The sequence below is a fragment of the Electrona antarctica genome (assembly GCF_951216825.1).
Source record: "Electrona antarctica genome assembly, chromosome: 6".
Classification (NCBI taxonomy): Eukaryota; Metazoa; Chordata; class Actinopteri; order Myctophiformes; family Myctophidae; genus Electrona; species Electrona antarctica.
The window spans coordinates 56331422-56354996 of NC_136811.1; the positions used below are offsets into that span (position 1 = coordinate 56331422).

Sequence of the window (23575 nt, forward strand, 5' to 3'; positions counted from 1 at the left end):
CCGCTGTCATAACATCGTCCTCCGCTCTCTCTTCATATATTTCGAAATCAGGGGTATAGGCAAAGCTGTCCTCTGGCGGATTATACCCCCATACTTTGAGAGGGTTGTATGATCTGTACCTAGGTACTGTAATTGTATCTGCATCGGTTGTTTCAGTCTGCAATAACGGTTGGTGTTCCACTGATTCATTAGGGGTACGTGCTTTACCCATAGGCTCCATGACAAAATTGATTATAGGAATACAAATTTAAGAAAAAAAGTTGTTTCTTGAGGAATTATCTCCTAACTTATCTGCTGCATATAACGCTAGATGTCTTTTCTCTACAGGACTGCAGATCTGTGACCACCCTTTTAAATAGGGAGCTGACTCAAACACCACACCCTCTCATTGATTATTCAATTCATTGTTTACATACGTACATTTACAATGTCACAATTCAAGATGCAACAGCATTTTCAAACAAAGTTATCGCTAAATAGTGCAGGTTTCTATATGTACATGTATCAATATTTGTTCATTATTAGACATATATGATTTTGAACAATATTGTGTAATATTTATAATTTAAGCATGTAGCATACACTGAACATGAAACTACTTTAAGTAGTCCTAACATTTAGAATAATTTATGGGGGCATAGAGTAGCGCAGACATAGAGTAGATGTCTAGATGTAGATAATATATGCCTGGGTTAGGGATTGTACGGTAGTGTACGGATTTTAAATATCTATGTTTTTCAATATTATGGTATAGTACTGAAACTCATGAAACTAAGAATTGATATATTCTGTAACTAACAACCACCATTGGTGGATAATTGTAACATTCAGTCGTTATGCATAGCATATCTGCGTAAACTAAATGATCATGTACATACTTTCTTGTCAAACAACAATATCATACACTCATAGTAGTTTTAAGTGTCTAGAAGAATGTACGAACAACATATAACATATGACCCATAAACATGAGTGTAAACATGAGTGTAAAAATGAGTCTAGTTTTACTAGATGGTACATTACATGGATTCTTACAGAAAATGTAGAGACAGTAGCCTACAGGTTATATATATATATAATACATAATAATAATAATAATAATTGAAGTGGACAGCTTTTGTCCCAAGTAATCCTTTAGCCTAAGTTTATTATCCATATGATTATAATCCATATGGTTTTAAAGTTACAATTACAGTTACAGCACAACTATTCTCTGACACTTTAACGCTATTCTTAAACTAATTAAGTTAACATAACTAGTACATATCAATAATCTGAACGTTGAAACGATAAACACTATAGGATGTATGGTTTTTGTGCAGGTTTAGGTGTACACGTTTTTCTAAACTGTAGTTTCTGAATTCTTGGAAAACCATCGGTATATCAGTATTACATACTTTAGTATACATAGTGTATACATAACCTGTTATAATGGTCTTTGTTACATTTACACACTGCACCATCAGACATGCTGATGTTAATGTGTTTTGTATGCACCATACAGTTTTTTCTAGGAGGTTATAAAAAAATATATATATTAGCACGTAGTTGAACCGTTCTATATATATATATATAGCATATATATATATATATGCTTGATACTATTGCATATATACTAGTATGTTGGGTTGTTGTTGTCAATAGTTATTGTCAACACAAAACAGTGTGTTTTGTGTGCAGACCCTATCTACAGTTTTTGGATCGAAAATATACTTAATATACTGCAAATACATCCTTGTATGCCTATAGCAGCATAGTTTATACCCCTGTAGTCTAGACTATAGTCTATCTAACTATCAAATGTCAATCAATCAAATATCATGCAATCAATATACCCTATAGCCATCGTTACCTATTACTTACTTACTCGTCTTCATCCCCTATGGACATAAGGCTTCATCATTACCTATAACCAACAATATCTACTTAACTTCAGCACCATAATGTGTTCACCTAAAATTAAATAGTCCGGTCAATTCGTTTCAAATTAGTTTTATATGAGAAATCATATACAGTTACGTTGCCAAGGCAAAGTATTCAGATATTTACATACTTTGTTATTAAGTGGCTGTTGAACTAGACTGTTGAGCACTTCATTAGTCGTAATGATGTGTAGATGTACAGCTAATATTGATTGGTGTTGTACAGTGTTTATGCTGTTGGGTAGTGATGTGTATTGGTTCTGAATAATATGCAATAGTTGTTTTTGTGTATTATATGATTGTAGTATGGACCTCTATGCTATAATACATATATATATTCATACATATTGCTGCCTTTGCAGCCTATATCATACTATTCATAATATTATGTTTGATAACGATGCCTTTTGCTAATGGATGTGTATTGGAGGCATTGGCTTAAGAGTTGTTGTTGAACTATAGAGCAGTCAGTCAGATGGCACTTTTTATTTTTGCATGTTTCATGTTACGTTTGATTTTGCGGTGTTGTGATGTATTGTATGGTGTTGATGTTAGTGCCTTATTGATGATACTGTAGGTGTCACTATACATTTGTGATGAACTTATGTTTCGGTGATCTGGTATTGGTCCATTGTGTTGATTGCAGGTATAGTTTTGTTTTTTCTAGGATCTGTATAGGATCTGTATCAATTTATTTGATATTACATTGGTTGTAACAGAACATTCTGTTCTGTATTTGCATGTTACGTGTGTTTTGCATTCTCGTGATGTAGGGTGTAAGGTGTAGATGTTTTTAATGGTTTTGTTGGTATTGTGAGTTAATTTGTTGCAGAGGTTCATGGATGTGGACTAGCATCTATCTAAAAAACACTATAGTTAGAGGAAAAAATAGGTTGCATTGAATAACTGGTAGTCATGCTGATGCTATGTTATACTTGCTGGTATACTACCTATGTTCAACGATACAGACAACCGTTAATATTCACCATGCCTACTGTGCCTATGACCCAATATCATAATAAGATTGTCTCTTGAGCATAAACTGTCTAAATGTAACTTGTTGAGTCATATGCCTTGCCATGGACATAATGAGGCCTTATTTCAAAATATTGCCTGTTCTTTAGTAAAAGGCTATAGGCTTATTCTTCATGAATTTCTACAAGTGAAATTAGTTAGGTCTACTGTAATGTCCTAGAAAAACACTAGTTTAGTAATTAACCATCTTATGCAAGAGCATTCACATGCTGATATTCTACCATAGCATGTGTGCGTATCACAGTTTCTTTACAATGGGAGTATAACTTTTACCAGGAGGCATAACATTTGTCTCGCTACCGATCTACCTACAAGGATTGGATCATTAGGCCTAATCATAACACTACTACAAATACAATTAGACTATACCAATCATTGTGAGAACATTTCTAGCATATGGCTTTTCTAGCAGTAGTTGCCTAATTACTGTAGCCCCTGTTGCACACCCTTCACATTTAATGCTTGGGTTAATCCACCCCTGACCACTGACAGATCATACAATAGCCTAAATATATATATATACTAATGGTTTGTCATAATGGATATAGATTTTTCAAAATAATTTTATTTGAAATGAACATTGTCAGATATTAAGACATGGAATAATGTTACAGCTAAGTTTGTATGGTGTATGGAGTATGAGTATGGACTACGGGGGACATGTAAGAATAAAATATGTATGATACTGTAGATTTGCATGTATGCATAGGCTTACAAAATGTGTTAAAAACACACCTGATGTTATAAAGCTTGTATAATGATTCTAGTTGTATGATTCAACTTGTTTACGTGAGCATATTTATATCATAAACTTATCATAAACACTACAGTTTTAAAAAACTTGACTCAGTGACTTTTGCAAGTCTCAGAGAAACTAGAGAACTAGAGAAAACAAAAACGGTCTCTGCTCATGCTTATTGCAGTAGAATACAGCATAATGCAGAATTACCTAGGTGTTGCAATTGTATGGTGTGTATTCAATATAATTTGCCATTGCATTCTATAAAACAATGACAGTGAATTGTGATGCATTGGGAGATTGTAGATCTGTTACTTTCGTATATTTTTTAAAAGTGTGTCTAACACATTTTGTTCATACTTCTACATACTTTAGTAACTTTAAAACACAAGAAAAAAATGGTATCAGTGATTAATGGTTAGACTTATGTACTGAATAAATGTAACAAACATCATGTTGGTGCTTGGTATAGAATATAGTCATGTCCAGTCATATAAAATCATGCAAAAAGCATAATAATAATAGCATACACGTGTATGCATGTATGTATGTACGTATGCACGTATGTATGTACGTATGCATGTACGCATGTATTTGGTTAAAATGTGTAAATGTTAGCAGACCATCAGTTACTGTAATTATTTGCAGTGTGTCAAAACATGAATGTTTGACAGTTCTGTTTAACTAAATCTAGTGGTCTAAAAGACATGCCCATAATCATGTCAATTATACTTTTAAACATGCATGCCCTATATGTATTTTACGAAATGTTTTACTTTTAGTACTAGTTACAGCTGTTATGTCACAGGATGTCTCAGAGTTATGGGGTGAACATTGTTTTAACACTGTTGCCTAACCATGGAATAAATATATAATATTATATTATATATATATATTATATTTCTAAAGTTATTGGATAAACATCCTGCACCCATGCACGCACAAACACATGCTCACAGAGAGAGAGAGAGAGAGAGATCTAATTAAGTAATTAGTCCATTAGTTCTAAGCAGTCACCAATCCATAACAAAAGGCTTTTGTTCATGAATTACAATGAAAGCCCCCTTTTTCTATAGATTGGCCTTTACATCTCTCACACACACACACACACACACACACACACACACACACACACACACACACACACACACACACACACACACACACACACACACACACACACACACACACACACACACAGGTTTTATGAGTGAGACACAGGCAGACAGACTGAGCCCCTAAAGTGGGGAACAGTCCTTACAATGCACGCACACTCAGCCAGACAGACCTATCCATTACAATTAAATGGCTTTGCGTCGTCACAAGTCCATATGAGTGGCTTTTTTGTCAATAGAGACAAAAAGGCACGGGACTGTTAAAGTGTAACAGAAAGTGTACACAAACACCTGAAAGGCTATTATTGGTAATACAACAAAAGAAAGACCCTACTTCCAAAGGTCTTTTACAGCTCTCACCCACACATGCCTCCATCCACGCACACACTCACTCACTCAGCCAGACAGGCATTACCATTCAATGGGCTTTGAGTCGTAACAAGTCCAATGAGTAGCTTTTGTCCACAGAGACAGAAAGTGTACACAAACTGCATAATACACAGGATAATAATACAAAAGGAAGGCCCTTTTTCTATAGATTGACCTTTACATCTCTCACACACAGACAGACAGACTGAATCCATGGGGGACAGCCCATGCAATTAATGCACGCACGCACGCACACTCACTCACTCAGCCAGACAGACATTACAATTCAATGGCTTTGAGTCGTCACAAGTCCAAATGAGTTGCTTTTGTCAATAGAGCCAAAAAAAGGCATGCCATGGTTACACTTTAACAGAAAGTGTACACAATAATAACACAAAAGAAAAGACCCTCTTTCCATAGGATCACTCACTCACTCACTCACTCACTCAGACAGACATTACAATTCAATGACATCCTAATGAGTGCCTTTTGTCAATAGAGACAAAAAGGCATGAGACGGTTCTAACATCCCACTCTCTGCAGGACACGGTCACACATTAACAGAAAGTGTACACCATAAACACATGCACAAACAGTGTACAATAAGCACACAAATACACACAAAAGGAAGACCCTTTTTCTAAAGAGTCTTGTTTATACATGAGTCTGAATAGATTTCTTTTGTACATACTATAGACAACAGCACACAAAGCATGTATAGAAATCTATAGAAATTATGTCCATTATGTCTAATAATTACACACAATAGAACAAAAGATATATAGAACAAAAGAATATGATACTTCTTCCCTCTTATACTACTCCTCTTGGTGTTTTTAACGCATTATGTTATACTTTTAGCTATTGCAAAATAGCAGATCTACAAGCTCGTAGCACGGCACCAAGATCTGCTATTTTTTTTAAATCGTGAAAATGTGGCGCAAGTCTTTGAATATATATTCTTTCAGAGCGAACGTTTTTTTTACTTCGGGGGGGGGGGGGGGGGTCCCCTGGAACAACATATTCTGAGATGGGGTCGGCGGCCAAATACACATAATTCTGGGGGTCCTTGACATGAAAATGTTTGATGTAGAAACATGCGTTTTTTCAGAAAACTGTCAGGATTTATAATTTTTAGAATCGTCCTCAGGTCTGTGGGTTGCTGCGAGAGAGTGAGGTCTAGCCAACACCAACTCAGGATTCCTGGATCGCTGCCCTCCACAATGTCCTATCCAACATCATCATCATCAACATGGTCTAAATGGGTTCAAATGGGTTGCTTCCTTGACACCATTGGACGTGTTTGCACTTTACCCAATGACTGCAGAGCATATAATCAACTGAAAACATTTCTCTGTTAACTTACCATTTCTTAGTGACTCCCAGAGCCGTTAAGAATATCACCACCAACACAAAGAGCCCTCCAATGGCAGCCGCAACGTACAGCATCAGAGAGTGATGATCTGTGCAGGGATATATGAAACCAAAACGTCTTCAATACACAGTACATGTTTAAGTATGTTTACAGTACATATTATAAGTAATCAGAAGCGTTGATATTGTAACTATAGATGTCCCGATATACTGTATCGGTATCGGGAAAGTATCGGTGTCAGCCCTTATTTGGTCATATGGGGTCATATCGGTATCGGTGAATATGCCAGTCTGACCACCGATCCGACACAGGGGTAAGGAAGGGGTTGACACTATGCCAGTCTAACCAGCGATCCAACACAGGGGTAAGGAAGGGGTTGACACTATGCCAGTCTAACCAGCGATCCAACACAGGGGTAAGGAAGGGGTTGACACTATGCCAGTCTAACCAGCGATCCAACACAGGGGTAAGGAAGGGGTTGACACTATGCCAGTCTAACCAGCGATCCGACACAGGGGTAAGGAAGGGGTTGACACTATGGCAGTCTAACCAGCGATCCAACACAGGGGTAAGGAAGGGGTTGACACTATGCCAGTCTAACCAGCGATCCAACACAGGGGTAAGGAAGGGGTTGACACTATGCCAGTCTAACCAGCGATCCAACACAGGAAGGTAAGGAAGGGGTTGACACTATGGCAGGTCAATAAAATGTTGGCATGTGGAGTTAGCTTTGGAGTTGCCCAAACTGCAAGTGCACATGTGACTCGAGTGAGGAGTCTGCTATGAACACAACATGATATATATAGCTAGATAGCTATAAACACAACACGATATATAGCTAGATAGCTATAAACACAACACCAGATCACAACACTGCAGGTATTGGTATTCGCAGTATCGGTATCGGCTAACACAGAATTTGTGGTATCGGGATTGGATCGGGAATGAAAAAAGTGTATCGTCACATCCCTAATTGTAACCGCGAGGTATAGGGACGACCTTTTGTTTAAACACCTCAACCCACAACACAACCACTGCTTTATCTACGCTTTAGAGTCGTGGTTTGTCCATAGCTTTTGGCAGGATAGGCTACTCTGAACTCCCCTTGTATCAAATAAATCTCATGCTAAACTAGGAAATTATTTTGAAGTCAAGGTCCACATGGAAAGTGTACAGTACCGTATTGTACTGTAAAGTACTGTACAGTATGCTATGCTTTTGATGTATTCTAACTTGTGGTGTTCTTGCTTACTGGATTAAGAGCATCTGCTAAACGCCTAAATTGTATTATTTGCACATATACATTACCGTTAGAAGAAAAAGCCAGGGCGACGGTGGCATTGATTTATCTTTAACATTAGAGTTTAAATTATTGAGTTATACTTACCATTAGAGTTTAAATCATTGAGTTATGTTTTAGAGAGTAAATCATTGAGTTATAATTTACCGTTATAGTTTAAATCATTGGGCTGTCTTTACCATTAGAGAGAAAAGCATTGAGTTATATAACGTTTAAATCATTGAGTTGTAGGAGATTTATTCTCAGATTGGAAAAGCCAACGATGGTGGCACTCCTTTTAATCAGACAGAGAGAAAACAACGACAACTTGTCGCAGAGGTAAATACGTCAACCTTCGGAGGTGTGTTTCTTCACTCTTAAAGGTAACACACTATATATGCATTGCATTAAAGGAAAATACTGCCTATGGTAAGAGGAACAACCATATTAAACATGGGCAAGAACACAGTGAATTATAAATGTAATTAACAACAGTGAGTACCACAGACGAATAACAGTCTAAGTCCACACTATTGATCCATAATATATAAATTATAGATAAGGGTTCAGGACAACAAGGCCTTTTCGTGGAGGGGTCAGTCTGAAATTTGGACTTAGACTGTTTTTCGTCTGTGGTACTTATTACTGTCCTGTGTGTGCATATCCACCACAGAGTTATATAAAGTTTAAATCATTGAGTTGTGTTGTGTTTTACCGTCGGAGGGAAAGGCCAGGGCGACGGTGGCGTTGCCCTGGGAGTTTCTGGCGTGGCAGTGGGCGGGGCCAGGCGCTCCATGCTGTACCTGCAGAGTCCCGATGGTCACCACGCCGTGCGTCTCCAGCTCTGCGCCGCTGGGCGGGGCCTCATGGTGGCGACCATCGGGGAGAGACCAGTGGATCGTACTGGCGGGCCTGGAGTCCACGATGCACACGCAGGTCACGACCTTCAGCGAGTCCGAAGAGCAGGCCGAGCCCGCCTTGATCTCTGGAGGATCTGACAGGACGACAAGTCTTAAAGGGATATGTCATATAGGGCATTAAGCAACTAGTCGACTAGTTGACGACTAGTAAATCCACTAGTCGACCTTGTTGGTACTAGTTGACTAGTTTTTTTCCCCCCCGATTTTGTAGGCCTCAAGATCAGGTAGATTATAGTTATAGTCACCAATGTACACAGTTAAATTAGTAAATGTACAAATGTTTATTTAAGTCTTTTTTCGTTTGTTTTTTACATAATAGGTAGTTAAACAACTAGTCGACTAGGCAACTAGTCGACTAGTAAAAATGACTAGAAGTGAATGCCCTAATATGTCACTTTCAAACATGTCAGGACTCTGGAGTCAATGTAAGTTCAAACTCCATTATTAGATTCATTGAAAACACGTGTCCTTCATGGTTCTGGTGACTGATATTGGCCTTCTAATACGTGGGTGGGCTGCATTTGTTCCCAATTATTTTTTAAATTTATTTTAAATTTTTAATTAATTTTTAAATTTAAAATAAATGTAATGTATAATGTATTTATTTATTTTGGCCCCAAGAATATATAAAAACAAAACGAAAAAGCCAATTGAAAAACACTGATATTGTCCTCCACAATATCCGTGTTTTTTTTTTTCAATTGCCTTTTGAGTCACAAGTTAGAAGGACAATATCAGTCACCAGAAGTTAGAACCAAGGACAGGTGTTTTCTATGAATCTAGCATGGTTAAAATGGACTTTGAAGTTACAATGGGTTCGTATAGGAAGGGGGCGGGGCAGCTAACATGAACAATCCAATATCTAAATTAAATACTGAAACGAGAAACTTCAAATCTGTCTGAGGTGAAATGGATGCAGTTCAAAGTGAATTTTACTCAGGTATCCGTTTGTCGCTGTCCAGCCTTCCTAGCCTGTGCCATTACAGTAAAACGGGCGACAATGACCAAAGAAAAAAAAATAAGTCAATTGAAAATCGGCAAAAGTGTCAGTTTACAAGATGTTTTGTCCATTATCTCTGGAACGGAAGGTCCAATCTGCTCAGTTCAAAAGCGTGTTGGATGCATGACTTTGAGGGGGGGGGGGCTATAGGCGGCCCGGGGCCCCAGGCGGTCGCGTATAGTTTGCGTATACGGCGGGCCGGCAATGTGGTTTCATGCAACTACATGCAACTAATCGCAACCCTTTCGGTTGCAAGGAGTTGCGTGGGCGAAGTTGCGTTTGGGCATTACAAAGTGGGGGGGGGGGGGGGACTCACAGAGGACGTTGAGGCGCACGGTTTCGGAGGTGTTGGTGGGTTAAGGTTAGAGGGTTAGGGTTAGAGGGGGGGGACGGGGACCTTAGAGTATATATGAATAGAGACGGCACCCGGAGGAAACCCTGAGGCCAAATGGACATAGTGGCCGAATTTGGTATTGCAGCGCTGGGCCAAACTCATGAACGCGCTGGTCCGTTGACTATCATTGCGCACGTTCATGATGACACGTGAACGCTGTTTCAGTGCAATGGCAGCGCGTTCATGAGTTTGGTCCAATCAATCCCAGAATGCACTCTGTTCTTACCCGGGAAGGAGGAGTGAATTCGCCTCATGCGCTTTTGAGCAACTTAATGCAAGTGGATGGGAGGAGAAATCCGGTGACGTCTCTATTAATACGTATATACTCTAACACAGGGGTTCTCAACCCGTGGGTCGCGACCCCTCGGGGGGTCGCCAAATTATTTTAGGGGGTCCCCAAATTATTAAAAAAAAAATCACGATTTTTCAAAAATAGCAGATCTACAAGCTCATAGCGCGCCACTCGGTGGCGCGCTATGAGCTTGTAGATCTGCTATTTTTCAATAGCTAAATTATAACATAATGCTTAAAACACCAAAAGGGGTTCCCACCCAAAATGGGTTAAGGTTATTGTAGCAGTCAATTTATATTGGGGGTCGGGAGGGGGCGGGGCGGGGGTCCCGAGACATTGCCAAAGCATTTCCGGGGGTCCCCGGCCAAAAACGTTGAGAACCCCTGCTCTAACACGGGGACTCACAGAGGACGCTGAGGCGCACGGTGTCGGAGGTGCCGTGGCCCTCGGTGTTGGTGGCGGTGCAGTAGACATCTCCCGCGTCGCGCCTGGTGACGTGGCACAGCGTGTACACGTGGCCCGTGTACCGCAGGGCGCCACCGGGGGCGCCGTACCACCGGTAGATGTGGGCGGGGGGGTTGGCCACGCTGGTGCACGAGAGAGACACGTCCTCGCCCTCGCTCACGCCGTCCTCGTTGTACGAGACCCTCACGTTTACCGGGGGGTCTGCGAACGCGCGCACACACACACATACACACACACACACACACACAGTGTGTGTGTCAAGTTTCTCTTGAACCAGCAAGTGGCAGTGTACGGGTCTGTTGCTTTCTATATGTTCAAATTACTGTATCGGTATCGGAAAAGTATCGGATCGGCCCTTATTTGGTCATATCGGTATCAGCGAATATGCCAGTCTAACCACCGATCCGACACAGGGGTAAGGGGTTGACACTATGGCAGGTAAATAAAATGCTGGGGCATGTGGAGTTTGCTTTCGCGGGGGGGGGGGGGGGGGGGGGGGGGGGGGTGGCGAGTGTCGCTCCAAATTTGGTGACGTCAGTGTTCTCCGCTGTTTTCTAGTCATCTTCAGTGTCATTAGTAGTCTGACTCAGTCATCTTCAGTGAATTAGTACATTAGTACTAATACTACATTAGTAGTCTGACTCAGTCATCTTCAGTGAATTAGTACATTAGTACTAATACTACATTAGTAGTCTGACTCAGTCATCTTCAGTGAATTAGTACATAAGTACTAATACTACATTAGTAGTCTGACTCAGTCATCTTCAGTGAATTAGTACATTAGTACTAATACTACATTAGTAGTCTGACTCAGTCATCTTCAGTGAATTAGTACATTAGTACTAATACTACATTAGTAGTCTGACTCAGTCATCCTCAGTGAATTAGTACATTAGTACTAATACTACATTAGTAGTCTGACTCAGTCATCTTCAGTGAATTTTGTGGATGGCCGCTCTTTCTCAAGTCTGCGCTTCGGATCTTTTTTTTTTTTTTTTTATCCCACGATTTTGCAACCCATTTTTCACCCCTGTGTCAATTATCTAATGTGATCCTGGGCTCTACACACCCTCCGCCAACCTGGGGAGAGCAACAGACATGCTTCCTTCATGCCTGAGTGTCCAAGTTGCTCCTTTACACCTGACAGGGGGGAGTTTCCCTGGTTGGACGTAGCGCGTGGAGGGAACACGTTATTCCAACCAGTTCCTTTCCCCTCCATCAGGCGCCCTGGCTGGCCAGGGGGAGGCAGTTTAGAGACCAGGATTACTGCATGTTTTGTGTGAGGGTACCTACCCTAGGGGACACGGGGAGAACATGTGAGGGTACCTACCCTAGGGGACACGGGGAGAACATGTGAGGGTACCTACCCTAGGGGACACAGGGAGAACATGTGAGGGTACCTACCCTAGGGGACACGGGGAGAACATGTGAGGGTACCTACCCTAGGGGACACGGGGAGAACATGTGAGGGTACCTACCCTAGGGGACACAGGGAGAACATGTGAGGGTACCTACCCTAGGGGACACGGGGAGAACATGTGAGGGTACCTACCCTAGGGGACACAGGGAGAACATGTGAGGGTACCTACCCTAGGGGACACGGGGAGAACATGAAAACTCCACACAGAAAGGCCCTTTCGCCAACCCCGCCTCGGGTATGGGCACTGATGAGTGCGAGATTCTACCAGTTATACTAACGTGGGAAGTTTGGAAAATCCCTTTACACCCAAAATAATATGGGTGTGTAAAACAGCAGACTTCCCTCTCCTGATTAAGATTAGTCACTTCCTCCTGGGGGATCCCGAGGCATTCCCAGGCCAGTTTGGAGATATACGGTAATCACCGCATCTAGTCCTTGGTCTGCCCCGGGGTCTCCTCCCAGTGGAGATGTAATCCATCTAGTCCTTGGTCTGCCCCGGGGTCTCCTCCCAGTGGAGATGTAATCCATCTAGTCCTTGGTCTGCCCCGGGGTCTCCTCCCAGTGGAGATGTAATCCATCTGGTCCTTGGTCTGCCCCGGGGTCTCCTCCCAGTGGAGATGTAATCCATCTGGTCCTTGGTCTGCCCCGGGGTCTCCTCCCAGTGGAGATGTAATCCATCTGGTCCTTGGTCTGCCCCGGGGTCTCCTCCCAGTGGAGATGTAATCCATCTAGTCCTTGGTCTGCCCCGGGGTCTCCTCCCAGTGGAGATGTAATCCATCTGGTCCTTGGTCTGCCCCGGGGTCTCCTCCCAGTGGAGATGTAATCCATCTGGTCCTTGGTCTGCCCCGGGGTCTCCTCCCAGTGGAGATGTAATCCATCTGGTCCTTGGTCTGCCCCGGGGTCTCCTCCCAGTGGAGATGTAATCCATCTGGTCCTTGGTCTGCCCCGGGGTCTCCTCCCAGTGGAGATGTAATCCATCTGGTCCTTGGTCTGCCCCGGGGTCTCCTCCCAGTGGAGATGTAATCCATCTGGTCCTTGGTCTGCCCCGGGGTCTCTTTCCGGTGGGACGTGCCTCAAGGACCTCTATTGGGAGACGCTCGAGAGGCATCCTAACCAGATGCCCGAACCACCAAAGCTGGCTGCATTCCAAACAAACAAGCCGTGACTGAACTTCTCACCCTGGCCTCTATATTGGTCCATGCTAACCCCCTTATCCCCTTATCCCTAAAGTGGTGCAAACCACTCCAATAACCAGCTTTGTCTGTATCTATGTGTCTATGTGTCTATGTATGTGTGTACCTGTACGTGGGGCCCAAAATAATGAGCATGGTTACTATGGTCACTGACATTACGTCAGACCACAGCTGATCAGGCTATATAAGACCTTGCACCACTCAGTTCACACGGGTGTGATTTTTTTTAAACTATTTTGATAAACATCATTATTAGTTAAAATAGCCAATCTACAAGGTCACAACGTGCCAATGTAGATCGGCTGGTTGAACTATTATTATTATATATTTTTAAAGCCTTTCTCGTCTATATCTATATGGTTTAGAACCGCTGGTCTCTTCTTCTTCTCCTTCACTCACATTTCACCCTGAGGACGGCCGGCGGGCTGGTCTGCGTGCGGCCTCCCCTGTACGTCACGGCGCACCCTAGTGGCCGCTCGTGGTCCTCGCGGGCGGCCTGGAAGCTCAGCGTCGAGGTGGCGTTCCACTGGCCGTCGGCCAGCCTGGCCGAGCGGAGGTGGGAGTGGCCGGGGCGGGACCAGGAGAACACGGGCGGGTCGCTGGGGCAGGAGTGAGTGACGGAGCAGGAGGTGGTCACGTTGTCGCCCACACAGACCTCCTCCTCTCTCAGCCAGAACCCCATGGGCTGTGGGGAGCCTGGGACGAGAACAGTTATGTTAGTATCAACATGGGCTGTGGGGAGCCTGGGAGGAGAACAGTTATGTTAGTATCAACATGGGCTGTGGGGAGCCTGGGAGGAGAACAGTTATGTTAGTATCAACAACTCTCTCCCCCAGAACCCATGGGGCTGTGGGGAGCCTGGGATGAGAACAGTTATGTTAGTATCAACATGGGCTGTGGGGAGCTTGGGTCAAGAACAGTTATGGTTAGTATCAATAACTCTCTCACCCTAACCCCAGGGGCTGTGGGGAGCCTGGGAGGACAGAACAGTTATGGTTAGTAGTATAGGGGTGTAACGATATAGTTTAAAAAGCAGGTGGCGTTGGCCTGGGCCGTGGCTCAGCGGTCCAGGCACCTTGGCTGGTGATCCGGTCTGGCAGTGTGTCGCGGGTTCGATTCCCGATCCCGACGGCCTTTACTGCATGTCTTCCCCCCCATCTCTCTCCCCATTTCCTGTCAGCCTACTGTCTGTCCCTCCATAAAATATATAAAATAAAGGCGAAAGCCACAAAAACATTAAAAAAGCAGGTGGCGTGCGCACATCCAGTTCCTGGCTGGTGCTGGACTAAGGTAGATACATACAGAGAAGAAAGTAGTCTGCACACAGGCTTCGCTCCGGTAGTGTTTTATTGTATTTTAAAACACCATAAATTACACGACGTTTCGTCCGTGAACGGCCTTCATCAGGTGAAGGGCCTTCATCAGGTGAAGGGCCTTCATCAGGTGAAGGCCGTTCACCTGATGAAGGCCGTCTGGAGCAAAGCCTGTGTGCGGACTACTTTCTTCACTGTGTGTAACGATATAGTAACTACATCGAAAAATCGATTTTAAATTCAAGTATATCTGAATGAAAACAGCAACATTGACTACAGTATGTATCGTATCGTATCGTATCGTATCGTATCGTATCGTATCGTTTTGCTATGCAGATAATCGGTAGAGCCGCCTCAGCCCCGTCCTAGTTGTAAACCGGACTCAGCCCCGTCCTAGTTGTAAACCGGCCTCAGCCCCGTCCTAGTTGTAAACCGGACTCAGCCCCGTCCTAGTTGTAATCCGGACTCAGCCCCGTCCTAGTTGTAAACCGGACTCAGTCCCGTCCTAGTTGTAATCCGGACTCAGCCCCGTCCTAGTTGTAAACCGGACTCAGCCCCGTCCTAGTTGTAAACCGGACTCAGCCCCGTCCTAGTTGTAAACCGGACTCAGCCCCGTCCTAGTTGTAATCCGGACTCAGCCCCGTCCTAGTTGTAATCCGGACTCAGCCCCGTCCTAGTTGTAATCCGGACTCAGCCCCGTCCTAGTTGTAAACCGGACTCAGCCCCGTCCTAGTTGTAAACCGGACTCAGCCCCGTCCTAGTTGTAAACCGGACTCAGCCCCGTCCTAGTTGTAAACCGGACTCAGCCCCGTCCTAGTTGTAATCCGGACTCAGCCCCGTCCTAGTTGTAATCCGGACTCAGCCCCGTCCTAGTTGTAATCCGGACTCAGCCCCGTCCTAGTTGTAAACCGGACTCAGCCCCGTCCTAGTTGTAATCCGGACTCAGCCCCGTCCTAGTTGTAAACCGGACTCAGCCCCGTCCTAGTTGTAATCCGGACTCAGCCCCGTCCTAGTTGTAAACCGGACTCAGCCCCGTCCTAGTTGTAAACCAGACTCAGCCCCGTCCTAGTTGTAAACCGGCCTCAGCCCCGTCCTAGTTGTAAACCAGACTCAGCCCCGTCCTAGTTGTAAACCGGACTCAGCCCCGTCCTAGTTGTAAACCGGACTCAGCCCCGTCCTAGTTGTAAACCAGACTCAGCCCCGTCCTAGTTGTAAACCGGACTCAGCCCCGTCCTAGTTGTAAACCGGACTCATCCCCGTCCTAGTTGTAAACCAGACTCAGCCCCGTCCTAGTTGTAAACCAGACTCAGCCCCGTCCTAGTTGTAATCCGGACTCAGCCCCGTCCTAGTTGTAATCCGGACTCAGCCCCGTCCTAGTTGTAAACCAGACTCAGCCCCGTCCTAGTTGTAAACCGGACTCAGCCCCGTCCTAGTTGTAAACCAGACTCAGCCCCGTCCTAGTTGTAAACCAGACTCAGCCCCGTCCTAGTTGTAATCCGGACTCAGCCCCGTCCTAGTTGTAAACCGGACTCAGCCCCGTCCTAGTTGTAATCCGGACTCAGCCCCGTCCTAGTTGTAAACCGGACTCAGCCCCGTCCTAGTTGTAAACCGGACTCAGCCCCGTCCTAGTTGTAATCCGGACTCAGCCCCGTCCTAGTTGTAATCCGGACTCAGCCCCGTCCTAGTTGTAATCCGGACTCAGCCCCGTCCTAGTTGTAAACCGGCCTCAGCCCCGTCCTAGTTGTAATCCGGACTCAGCCCCGTCCTAGTTGTAATCCGGACTCAGCCCCGTCCTAGTTGTAAACCGGACTCAGCCCCGTCCTAGTTGTAATCCAGACTCAGCCCCGTCCTAGTTGTAAACCGGCCTCAGCCCCGTCCTAGTTGTAATCCGGACTCAGCCCCGTCCTAGTTGTAAACCGGACTCAGCCCCGTCCTAGTTGTAAACCGGATTCAGCCCCGTCCTAGTTGTAAACCGGACTCAGCCCCGTCCTAGTTGTAAACCGGACTCAGCCCCGTCCTAGTTGTAAACCGGACTCAGCCCCGTCCTAGTTGTAAACCGGATTCAGCCCCGTCCTAGTTGTAAACCGGACTCAGCCCCGTCCTAGTTGTAAACCGGACTCAGCCCCGTCCTAGTTGTAAACCGGATTCAGCCCCGTCCTAGTTGTAAACCGGACTCAGCCCCGTCCTAGTTGTAAACCGGACTCAGCCCCGTCCTAGTTGTAAACCGGACTCAGCCCCGTCCTAGTTGTAAACCAGACTCAGTCCCGTCCTAGTTGTAATCCGGACTCAGCCCCGTCCTAGTTGTAAACCGGACTCAGCCCCGTCCTAGTTGTAAACCGGACTCAGCCCCGTCCTAGTTGTAAACCGGACTCAGCCCCGTCCTAGTTGTAATCCGGACTCAGCCCCGTCCTAGTTGTAATCCGGACTCAGCCCCGTCCTAGTTGTAATCCAGACTCAGCCCCGTCCTAGTTGTAAACCGGACTCAGCCCCGTCCTAGTTGTAAACCGGACTCAGCCCCGTCCTAGTTGTAAACCTGACTCAGCCCCGTCCTAGTTGTAAACCGGACTCAGTCCCGTCCTAGTTGTAATCCGGACTCAGCCCCGTCCTAGTTGTAATCCGGACTCAGCCCCGTCCTAGTTGTAAACCGGACTCAGCCCCGTCCTAGTTGTAATCCGGACTCAGTCCCGTCCTAGTTGTAAACCGGACTCAGCCCCGTCCTAGTTGTAATCTGGACTCAGTCCCGTCCTAGTTGTAAACCGGACTCAGTCCCGTCCTAGTTGTAATCTGGACTCAGTCCCGTCCTAGTTGTAAACCGGCCTCAGCCCCGTCCTAGTTGTAATCCGGACTCAGCCCCGTCCTAGTTGTAAACCGGACTCAGCCCCGTCCTAGTTGTAAACCGGCCTCAGCCCCGTCCTAGTTGTAATCCGGACTCAGCCCCGTCCTAGTTGTAAACCGGATTCAGCCCCGTCCTAGTTGTAAACCGGACTCAGCCCCGTCCTAGTTGTAATCCGGACTCAGCCCCGTCCTAGTTGTAATCCGGACTCAGCCCCGTCCTAGTTGTAATCCGGACTCAGCCCCGTCCTAGTTGTAATCCGGACTCAGCCCCGTCCTAGTTGTAATCCGGACTCAGCCCCGTCCTAGTTGTAATCCGGACTCAGCCCCGTCCTAGTTGTAATCCGGACTCAGCCCCGTCCTAGTTGTAAACCGGACTCATCCCCGTCCTAGTTGTAAACCGGACTCAGCCCCGTCCTAGTTGTAATCCGGACTCAGCCCCGTCCTAGTTGTAAACCGGACTCAGCCCCGTCCTAGTTGTAAACCGGACTCAGTCCCGTCCTAGTTGTAAACCGGACTCAGCCCCGTCCTAGTTGTAAACCGGATTCAGCCCCGTCCTAGTTGTAAACCGGATTCAGCCCCGTCCTAGTTGTAAACCGGATTCAGCCCCGTCCTAGTTGTAAACCGGATTCAGCCCCGTCCTAGTTGTAAACCGGACTCAGCCCCGTCCTAGTTGTAAACCGGCCTCAGCCCCGTCCTAGTTGTAAACCGGATTCAGCCCCGTCCTAGTTGTAAACCGGACTCAGCCCCGTCCTAGTTGTAATCCGGACTCAGCCCCGTCCTAGTTGTAATCCGGACTCAGCCCCGTCCTAGTTGTAAACCAGACTCAGCCCCGTCCTAGTTGTAAACCGGACTCAGCCCCGTCCTAGTTGTAAACCGGACTCAGCCCCGTCCTAGTTGTAATCCGGCCTCAGCCCCGTCCTAGTTGTAATCCGGACTCAGCCCCGTCCTAGTTGTAAACCGGACTCAGCCCCGTCCTAGTTGTAATCCGGACTCAGCCCCGTCCTAGTTGTAATCCGGACTCAGCCCCGTCCTAGTTGTAAACCGGACTCAGCCCCGTCCTAGTTGTAATCCGGCCTCAGCCCCATCCTAGTTGTAAACCGGACTCAGCCCCGTCCTAGTTGTAATCCGGACTCAGCCCCGTCCTAGTTGTAAACCGGACTCAGCCCCGTCCTAGTTGTAATCCGGACTCAGCCCCGTCCTAGTTGTAATCCGGACTCAGCCCCGTCCTAGTTGTAAACCGGACTCAGCCCCGTCCTAGTTGTAATCCGGACTCAGCCCCGTCCTAGTTGTAAACCGGACTCATCCCCGTCCTAGTTGTAAACCGGACTCAGCCCCATCCTAGTTGTAAACCAGACTCAGCCCCGTCCTAGTTGTAAACCGGACTCAGCCCCGTCCTAGTTGTAAACCGGACTCAGCCCCGTCCTAGTTGTAATCCGGACTCAGCCCCGTCTTAGTTGTAATCCGGACTCAGCCCCGTCCTAGTTGTAATCCGGACTCAGCCCCGTCCTAGTTGTAATCCGGACTCAGCCCCGTCCTAGTTGTAAACCGGACTCAGCCCCGTCCTAGTTGTAATCCGGACTCAGCCCCGTCCTATTTGTAAACCGGACTCAGCCCCGTCCTAGTTGTAATCCGGACTCAGCCCCGTCCTAGTTGTAAACCAGACTCAGCCCCGTCCTAGTTGTAAACCGGACTCAGCCCCGTCCTAGTTGTAAACCGGACTCAGCCCCGTCCTAGTTGTAAACCGGACTCAGCCCCGTCCTAGTTGTAAACCGGACTCAGCCCCGTCCTAGTTGTAAACCAGACTCAGCCCCGTCCTAGTAGTAAACCGGACTCAGCCCCGTCCTAGTTGTAATCCGGACTCAGCCCCGTCCTAGTTGTAAACCGGACTCAGCCCCGTCCTAGTTGTAAACCGGACTCAGCCCCGTCCTAGTTGTAATCTGGACTCAGTCCCGTCCTAGTTGTAAACCGGACTCAGCCCCGTCCTAGTTGTAAACCGGACTCAGCCCCGTCCTAGTTGTAAACCGGACTCAGCCCCGTCCTAGTTGTAATCTGGACTCAGTCCCGTCCTAGTTGTAAACCGGACTCAGCCCCGTCCTAGTTGTAAACCGGACTCAGCCCCGTCCTAGTTGTAAACCTGAACTCACCCCTGTACTGCAGCCCCAACCAGCCACGGTGAAATTGCACTTCCGTGTTTGTGAAAGCAACGCTTGCAAATTAAGTAATGCAGATAACTGTTGTTATCTGCATGTTTAATAACTGCTAGTCTTAGTTGGAGACCACTGTGTTATAATGTTCTTGCTTACTGGTCAGTGCGATGGACACCTGGCTCTGTAGGTATACTTACTGGTCAGTGCGATGGACACCTGGCTCTGTAGGTACTTACTGGTCAGTGCGATGGACACCTGGCTCTGTAGGTACTTACTGGTCAGTGTGATGGACACCTGGCTCTGTAGGTACTTACTGGTCAGTGCGATGGACACCTGGCTCTGTAGGTATACTTACTGGTCAGTGTGATGGACACCTGGCTCTGTAGGTATACTTACTGGTCAGTGCGATGGACACCTGGCTCTGTAGGTACTTACTGGTCAGTGTGATGGACACCTGGCTCTGTAGGTACTTACTGGTCAGTGCGATGGACACCTGGCTCTGTAGGTACTTACTGGTCAGTGTGATGGACACCTGGCTCTGTAGGTATACTTACTGGTCAGTGCGATGGACACCTGGCTCTGTAGGTACTTACTGGTCAGTGTGATGGACACCTGGCTCTGTAGGTACTTACTGGTCAGTGCGATGGACACCTGGCTCTGTAGGTACTTACTGGTCAGTGCGATGGACACCTGGCTCTGTAGGTACTTACTGGTCAGTGCGATGGACACCTGGCTCTGTAGGTACGAAAACCTGTCGTGGTCTTTTATCTCGATCCTGAAGTGAAACGGTCCGCCGTCGGCCTTGCCCAGCGGGTCGATCCTCAGCGAGCACCGCCCGCGCCCCAGGTCGCCCAGGAGCGCGGTCCGGTTCCGGTACTTCCGGGTGACCTTGGAGCCGTCCGGGTGGTAGACCAGGTGATGGCCCGGCTCCGCCCACATGCCCGTCATCAGCTCGGAGGGGACGGGGCCTCCGAGGCCCTCTAGTGGAGGGTAGGTGAAGGAGCAGGGAATGACCACGCAGGAGCCCAGCAGACCAGAGACCCTGCTGGGAACCTCCGCCGTCCACGATGACGACGAGCAGCCCACACTGATGGCTGAGAGAGAGAGAGAGAGAGAGAGAGAGGGTGGGGGGGAGGAGAGAGGGTGGGGGGGAGGAGAGAGAGAGAGAGAGAGAGAGAGAGAGAGAGGGTGGGGGGGGGAGAGAGAGAGGGTGGGGGGGAGAGAGAGAGAGAGAGAGAGAGAGAGCAGAGAGAGAGAGAGAGAGAGAGAGAGAGAGAGAGAGAGAGAGAGAGAGAGAGAGAGAGAGAGAGAGAGAGGGTGGGGGGAGGAGAGAGAGAGAGAGAGAGAGAGAGAGAGAGAGGGAGAGAGGAAAGTGTGAGGAGAGTGTGAGAGAGAGGGTGGGGGGAGGAGGAGAGAGAGAGAGGAGAGAGAGTGTGAGAGAGAGAGAGAGAGAGAGAGAGAGGGTGGGGGGAGGAGGAGAGAGAGAGAGAGAGAGAGAGAGGAGAGTGTGAGGAGAGTGTGAGAGAGAGGGTGGGGGGAGGAGGAGAGAGAGAGAGAGAGGAGAGTGTGAGAGAGAGAGAGAGAGAGAGGGTGGGGGGAGGAGGAGAGAGAGAGGAGAGTGTGAGAGAGAGAGAGAGAGAGAGAGAGGGTGGGGGGAGGAGGAGAGAGAGAGAGAGAGAGAGGAGAGTGTGAGAGAGAGAGAGGGTGGGGGGAGGAGGAGAGAGAGAGAGAGAGAGAGAGAGAGAATGTTTGAAAGGGACTAGTGGACAAGAGATCCAGTATAAGTCATTTTACACTTGGTTGCATGCTGAAAATAGCTGATTGGCTATTTTCAACAAGTGTAAAATGAGCCATTACGACATACTGTCCACTGTACCAAGACATCAGAGACACATACTGTCTGTCCACTGTACCAAGACATCAGAGACACATACTGTCTGTCCACTGTACCAAGACATCAGAGACACACACTGTCTGTCCACTGTACCAAGACATCAGAGACACATACTGTCCACTGTACCAAGACATCAGAGACACATACTGTCTGTCCACTGTACCAAGACATCAGAGACACATACTGTCTGTCCACTGTACCAAGACATCAGAGACACATACTGTCCACTGTACCAAGACATCAGAGACACATACTGTCTGTCCACTGTACCAAGACATCAGAGACATATACTGTCCACTGTATCAAGACATCAGAATACAGTACTTTCCACGGATTACAATCACATAAGAGTTTGAAAACATGACTAATGACAAAAAGCTCCCATATCTGTTGGGTGAAGTACAACAATGTGCAAACACAGAGATGTGTGAGCTGCTGTGACAGGAGAAGGATGTCAAATGGAATACAAGCACCTTAAGGAATACAAACCATTGTGTGTACACTGTTTATCAAAAGCTAACGTCTCCTATATGGATACATTGTATAACTATCTCTGACAGAAAATGCACAATATTTTTATAGTTTCACAAGATTGTATTACCCAAAGTGTTAATGTAACACAGCTCTGTTTACACCTTTATTTAATTCCTATTTATATCCAATATTTATTTGTAAATACATTGTTTTATTTTGATTGTCTTGTTCCACTTCTGCTTTGGCAATGTAAACGTACGTTTTCTCATGCTAATAAAGCTCCTTTGAATTGAATTGAATTGAAGAGAGAGAGAGAGAGAGAGAGAGCTGGAGTTTGGAAGCGCGCGTTTGATATCACTCAACAGCCCTGCTGTTTTGAATATGCACATAATGCAGGAGGCAGCAGGACGTTGCTTTACAGAAAACGAGCGCTTCCAAACTCTGATGGAAAGTTGGCCGGCATCGGCTGCGGTCTGCAAAACGTCAATAATAGCATTTCGACGCCATCACGGCTGGCCAAAAATATACTTTTACTATCTTATGGCATTTTTTGGACTAAAACTAGACTAAAACTAAAACGTTTTAGATCACTATAGTAAAATATGACCAAAACTAAATGGAATATTATTCAAAAATGTGCTGTCATCTAGTGTTGATTTTGTCGACTAAAACTATACCGTATGATGAAAAATGTTTGTCGACTACCTTTTTTCTCTGGAGAAAACTAAATAAAATGACTAAAATTAAAAAAAAATATTTTTTATTCTCAACAAATAAAAAACAGACTAAAATGTTAGAGAGGAACTAGTGGAGAAGAGATCCAGTAGAACGACAAGAGTAAAAGTCGTTTTATGCTTGGTTGCACTCCGAAAGTAGCAGATAGCAGATCTACAAGCTCATGTAAAACCAGGCATTACGACGCCATCAAGGCGCCGCCAAAATAGATTGTAGATTTAGATTCAGTCGACTAGAATCGCATGGCATTTAGCCGACTAAAACTAGACTCAACCTACAACTTTTCAGGTGACAAAAAAAATATGACCCGAAACTAAATTAAATGGTTGTTCAAAAGGCTACGAGTCAAAAGCTAAATCAAACATCGACACCGGAGTGATTCTTACCTCCAAACTGGAGACATAGAATGAAGACGTTGGTCAAAACAGCCTCCATATTGTCCTGACAGCTGTTAAGGACCTTGCAGATATGAAAATAAAAAGAGATACTGCTGCCACCGCTTGTGAGAAGTTCCCCTTTTAATGTCAGATTACCATCTAGTTTCCACTGCTCTATAAACGGCCGCGACGCCGGAAATGACATCTATATTTCTTCATGTTTTCATTTTTGTTTTACCACCAATGACTTAGTATGTGACTAATTCCTCTTCCATTCTGGTG

General features: G+C 46.0%; 1 protein-coding gene across 1 annotated transcript in view; it reads right to left on the minus strand.

Moving 5' to 3' along the window:
- The window catches only part of LOC306925180 (B-cell receptor CD22), a 44190-nt gene extending 20838 nt beyond the window's left edge, over positions 1–23352 (minus strand). The window contains exons 1-6 of the mRNA XM_079503870.1: positions 23303–23352; positions 20524–20907; positions 13918–14214; positions 10846–11106; positions 8550–8828; positions 6547–6643 (exon numbers count right to left, since the gene is read on the minus strand). Coding sequence (XP_079359996.1) covers positions 6547–6643; positions 8550–8828; positions 10846–11106; positions 13918–14214; positions 20524–20907; positions 23303–23351 — 1367 coding nt within the window. The 5' untranslated portion in view covers position 23352. The remainder of the gene's footprint in view (positions 1–6546; positions 6644–8549; positions 8829–10845; positions 11107–13917; positions 14215–20523; positions 20908–23302) is intronic.
- Between the last annotated feature and the right edge of the window lie 223 nt (positions 23353–23575).